This window comes from Pteronotus mesoamericanus, unplaced genomic scaffold (assembly GCF_021234165.1).
Source record: "Pteronotus mesoamericanus isolate MK-2021 breed Mesoamerican mustached bat unplaced genomic scaffold, CSHL_Meso_final contig_50, whole genome shotgun sequence".
Lineage (NCBI taxonomy): Eukaryota > Metazoa > Chordata > Mammalia > Chiroptera > Mormoopidae > Pteronotus > Pteronotus mesoamericanus.
The window spans coordinates 20,716,319-20,722,318 of NW_026555186.1; the positions used below are offsets into that span (position 1 = coordinate 20,716,319).

Sequence of the window (6,000 nt, forward strand, 5' to 3'; positions counted from 1 at the left end):
TAATTTAGGACTGTTATTGGTCAAAGAAGTTTTACTTTAAATAACCATACTAATACCCAGGTGACTGCAACCTAGTGATTAGAATAAGCAGCCTAATCTAGAGCATAGTATTTAATATTACTCAGTTGTTCCACTGGATGAACTAGAATCTGCTTTAAGCTTGAGCATCACAGCACATTTATACCAGTTGCTATCAAGTACTAGAATTAATCTTTTCTGTTCAGTTTATTGTATTGTCTTCAGTTGCTAACACTGTTAAGTACAGAAATAAAGTAGGCAGTAGATAAGTAAAAAGCAAAGATTAATGATCAGATTATCAGTCTCCAGAAAATTGAATTTTATTTTTTAGAGACTTTGGAAATCACATATTAGTCAGCCAGCAAAACCAGGTTGCCATTAGGCAAGTGTATACTCAAGCTCTGAATAATTCACATGTAAATGTCACAAAAAGAGACAGCATTTTACAGTCAGGTATAATATTTCTCAGAAATGTCATTCATTTAGTCATATCATTTAGACTATCATTTACTTTTGAGATTTATTTTTATGTACCAGCCAATCATTTAAGTAGACATGTAGTTTGAAATTTATAAAAATTAAAACTAACTTTACTTTAGTTTTGCTAATTTTAATTAGTTAATTTAGCTTTGCTAATTTTACTGTCCCTACCCTTAAAACCCTTAACGAAAAAGAGACTCCTGATTATTGCTTATCATTGAAAAGAACTGCCAGGAATACAACAAACCATTTAGTGAAATCAAGGCATGTTCAGTTCATGGTACCTGTGTTCATAATGCAGCATCCTTTCTGAGCACATATATCTGGACGTAATGAACTTTAAAATAACATGTTCATTCATCTTCTAGGTTTCCACAGACATGCAGCTCCAGTTACAAGGAGGCAGTTCCCGCATGGTGCACACAGGATGGACTACCTGCACTTTGAGGATGATAGCCGTGGTTGGTGGTTTGACATGGATATGGTCATCATCTATATTTATTCAGTGAACTGGGTCATTGGGTTCATTGTTTTCTGCTTTCTTTGCTATTTTTTCTTTCCGTTTTAGGAATTTTCACACCTTACTACAGTTGAACAATCACAAATGATGTAGAGAGCAATTACTTAAACATTTTTAAGTGTGCTTTGAAATTTTTATAATATCGTGTTATATAAAATGTGGGTGTTTATAGAAAGTCTGAATATAAGTAACTTATTAATGTTTTTCATGTAACAAACTGAACTTAATGTATCTATCTAGCTCTTAGCAACAATGCACTATTCATTTCATAGTTCTTCATTTAGGATTTGTGGAGTCTAATTTTACAATGTCTCTTTTATACTTATCTTTATTGTAAAGACTGAGGTTTTCCTCCACTTAAAAATAGTAAAGAGGCAAGATGAAATGATAATATGGGTAGATACCAGAAAATATTTTGTCACCACTTATTCTCAGGCACATTATATGCACTGAAGATAAACCATATTCTCTGGAACTAACCTAACAGGGTATATTCCGTTTGGGTCTCTAGCCGTCCCTAATGTCCCTTTCTATTACCGAGAAAGCTGGCTGCCCCTTTTTTTACAGACCTTATAGTAGCTTTAGTGCAACATTTTTCATTATTACAAGAATAGAATAGTAAATATTTAAAAAAGAGACTGACCCCCACTGATATACACTTAGAGAAGTATATTAACACTTTCTGAATTGCAGGATTGTTCACCTGAAGAAATAAAGAATTTATTGACTGATTTTCAGTAGTCTAAAATGGCAATGCATGTCCAAAATGTAATTAATATAGTGATTCATTTAACCATAAGGTTGTCAATTATATTGTAAATGTGCAATAAAGAGTGATTTTAAATTTTTATTGTTGGTATGTGATTTGATGTCTGGAATAAAGAATTTTTGGAAATAGGCTTATGGACTTATAGAAAGAAAACCTGACATTTACTTTATTATTATAGTGACCCTTGGAATTAGTTTTTCCCTTATTACAAAAAAAAGGGGGGAATCTAAATTATCCCAATATGGAAACCAACTGGGGCAGGTATTCCCATTTTAAAAGTGTGAAAATTAAAGCACAGAGAAGTAAGCTTATTTACCTCAGTCACTCAGGTGGTCTTTGTGTAACCTAGGACAAAAGTATTTATTAAGCACTATTAATCCAACATTCCTACCCTATAATGTCATTATGTCTGGTGATGCAATGTGCATGTTTTTACATAAGGTATGTTAATCTCTCAATGCACTAAAAATGCTGCCATCATCCAAACAAATTGGGATGGATCAGGCTTCAATAGTTCAGTCTATGAAAAGTCTAAATTTGACCTAATTACTACCGACTGTATTTGAATAAAAGCACTTAACTGATGGTATGTGATGTTCTAAGAAATATGGAAGTATGGTACAGATTTTTATTCTAAAACTTATTGTGTTTAAAATTTTATCTGTGAAGGAAAACAGTAATGTGTATTAGACATAAAATTCACAAAGCAGCAAACTAAATAAAATGTAGAAACGAATTTTTGCTCATATAATAAAATATATAAATTATGCTTGCAGTATAGTGACATGAACTTATATCTTACTGAAACAATGTCAACAAAGCTCAATATTACCTTACAGAAATAAAAATAGATATACATATATATAATCTTTAATTTATTGCTCAAAATGTAAGAGTAGGAAGTTCGATATTAACAGGAGATGTGGGAGCAAATGGAACCAGACATCTGATTAAGCCTGATTAAGTAGGAAAAAACAAGCTTTTCGGCTACCCCAGGGAATAACTGACATTGTTCTGCCAAATGGAGCAAAACATCCACTAAGTGGGAAGGACGGCTTTTCGGTCACTCTGAGGAGTCCACCCAACTAGTGGGAAATGGCAAGGAAATGCCTTTTACTAAGCTCATGCACAGAATCCAAAATGGCAACCACAAAAGGGGAAGGGCGCGAGCCCCATAAAACCCCAGAAAGAGATTGAGTAGTGTGAAAGAAACCCTGCTCTTTCCCAAACCCAAGGGAATCCAAAGAGGTTTAACAAAGACCTTGGGCAGCTGCTGCCCTCTAGCCTTCCCTCTCTCGCCCAAGAATGTACTGTCATTTCGCTTTAATAAACCTTGCCCCTATCACTTAAAACTCCTATGTGTGTCCCTGAAATTCATTTCCTGCAGCACTGCAGAAGAGCCTATTTCTTCCAGTAACAGTTGTTGGCAACCATAAAGGGGCCAGTAGGAGCCACAGCTGGTGCTAAGAAACCAGAATGTCACTGCCTTTGGGCTAGTAGGTCCCTTGTCTATTTTTTTCCCCCCTATTCCGCCTTCTGTCCCAAGTGTTTCAGCTGCATTTAAGGGTGGACTTGGGTCTGCCATTTAAGAGCTGTTAGAGCACCTGCCACTGTAATAAAGAAGTCTCCCAAGACAGGATAACGCAGTGATAACACAGGCCAGATGCCAATTGGCTGCCCGCCGTACTAAGCAAAAGTCCACCGAGGCTCACTAGTTGGGGAAACGTACCCATACATCCTCCCGATAGGATTAATGACATTCTAATCTTCCTTTAATGGCCTCAAATATTCCTTGCTTAGCCTCTGCTGCTGCCTGTGTACGCCCTCTAGCTGTTCTTCTCTCTTGCCCACCCCTGCCATTTTGGCTGCTGCCCTCTCTGTTGCCTGCCCTTTCCAGCTCCAGATCCTGAATTCCCCTCAGCTCTACTTCCCCGCAGATGCTTCCCTCTGCTCCCGCTCCATGCCCTGGCTCGCTCAGGCTGCACTTCGCAGTTGCAGTGCTTCCCCCGCTCTGGCGGGCCTCTGAGGCGCTCCACTGCCTGGGTGTCTCACTCTGCTAAGCTTTTCTCCGTTTACTTGCCCACGTCTGTCCTTTTCCTCACCCAGCCTGGTAATCCGGCAAGATCACTTTAAAACTGATGAGGCCCGGGTGTGGCTCAGTGGATTGACTGTCTGCCTGTGAACCAAAGGGTCGCCAGTTTGATTCCCAGTCAGGGCATATGCCCGGGTTGAAGGCCAGGTCCCCCATGTGGGGCATGCAAGAGACAACCACACATTGATGTTTCCCTCTCTCTCTCCCTCCCCCTCTCTAAAAATAAAATCTTTAAAACAACAACAACAAAAACTACTGAGGTCTTCTAACCAGACCCTTCATGAGGTCTCTAGTCTCCTGGTCCCCCAGGGAAAGGAGGGAGCACAGTTTAACCAGGACATCCTGTAAAATAGGGGATATTGATATGTTCCACATAATTCCTTGAATTGGAGCCTGGATACTCTTTGTTTCCACCACTTATTCATGGCCTTTAAAGCTTTCACTGATAGTCTCAACAGGTCTTCCTGCTGGGTAATTAGGAATGTAAATGAGGCTGAGGTAATTGAAGGAAAAAAGTGCTGCTTTTAAACCCTTGTGGCTCAAGTTGCCCAAACTGGTACCTTCTCCCTCCCTTCTCCAGCCTCCTTCTGCAAATCTCAAAATAAAATTAAAATCAACATGGAAATTCGTACCTCCAAGGCTGAAAACTCCCAGGCCTCAGCCCACATTAATCCTCCTGAAGGTACATAACAAATAGCCTTTACCTGCAAATACTTACAGAAATAGGAAGATTTATATTGAATCAATTGTGAAAATAATTTTAAAGAACCTCCACAAGAGGAAACTAATCTTGAGACTGACTGATCGTTTGTTCATTCCTCGCCCCCTGCCCCCCACCAACTCCTGCCCTCTCTCATACCCAGGGGCACTCCACGATTTATGACCTTCCTAGAAAAGGCCAACAGGATTTGCCCTCAGGGCCCAGGGCGCTGTCTCTGGCTGGCTGGCCGGCCCAGCTAATATACCTAGGTTACTGGGGATCTCCTCTGATCCTTCCCAGGTCCCCTGTCTTTTAAAACACCTTTTCCATGACAGTCTCAGGGACGGCTTAACAAGGACCCTCTAATCCCTTCTGCCTACCAGGCCTCTTAAAGGACCCGGGCTGCTGGGAACAGGAAAGGCAGGGCAACAGGTCACTAGCCTGACTACTGAAGACCAGACTTACAGGATGAGTGTTCCCCCTGGGGTTGCAGAGGTACTAGACACCCCCTGCACACACAGACTCAATGGGGGCACCTCCGGGTAACACTAGCTAAAGCCAGAGGCCATCCAGCAGGGACACCTCACCTGAGGAAATGGGCCATACTTACCATTTGTGTGGAGTTAGGGTGGTGTAAAATCCAGCGAGCAATTCCTGAGAACCACTGTGATTGTCGGTAAGGCTGCCCTCAGAAGATGGGATGACTCTCCACACCCAAACATCAACTATACGGTAGTGTGTTCAGAAGGGCCTGCACCCCCATCAGAGGAGGGACAGGGCACAGTCCTTGGGACATCAAAGTTGGCAAGGGGGTCATGCACCATCGGTTCTGGTCACGTGACGGGACTGGGGAACACGGGGGAAACCCATGTTTCCCTTACCTGCCCAATTACTTCCTCTTTTACAGGGAAGGAAATTCCTCTCCCCAAAGACCATGTGCAACATCGTCTTCATTCTTGACTCCATTCTTGAAAATTCAGACCCAGTAACCCCAATATGAACATTCTCACCTGCTTATCAACCCTTCTAGTCCTCAGTACCTGGCAAGTCTCTGGAACAGGACCTGCTCTGCCCCCTACAGGAGGTGGCAGGAAGGCCTCTGGGATCACCCCGGTTCCTGTGCGCTTCTCAGGGTCAGACTTGAGTGATTGCAAGGCACATCTATCTAGGTGGAGCCACACAGGACACTACAGGATTCACAGGGGAATTTCCAGCTTTAACCCAAACCCACAATTTAACCTGGAAAGGTTTAACTGTCCTTTTCTCCCAATGCTGCCAACCTGAGGAAAAGCTCTGAATTTGGGGAGCAGCCCAGCAATATGCAGATTCTGTACATAAAGCCCAGCCAAGCAGACACCCCATAGGGACCACAGCAATCCCCCAGACGGGTCCTAACTGGTCTTAACCAACTGGGGTAAAGC

At 41.7% G+C, this 6,000-nt stretch overlaps 1 protein-coding gene across 1 annotated transcript in view; it reads left to right on the forward strand.

The window, feature by feature from the left end:
• Window positions 1-1,661, forward strand: part of RNF180 (ring finger protein 180) — a 156,635-nt gene extending 154,974 nt beyond the window's left edge. Inside the window, exon 8 of the mRNA XM_054578406.1 lies at window positions 867-1,661. Coding sequence (XP_054434381.1) covers window positions 867-1,066 — 200 coding nt within the window. The 3' untranslated portion in view covers window positions 1,067-1,661. The remainder of the gene's footprint in view (window positions 1-866) is intronic.
• The last annotated feature ends 4,339 nt before the right edge of the window (window positions 1,662-6,000 follow it).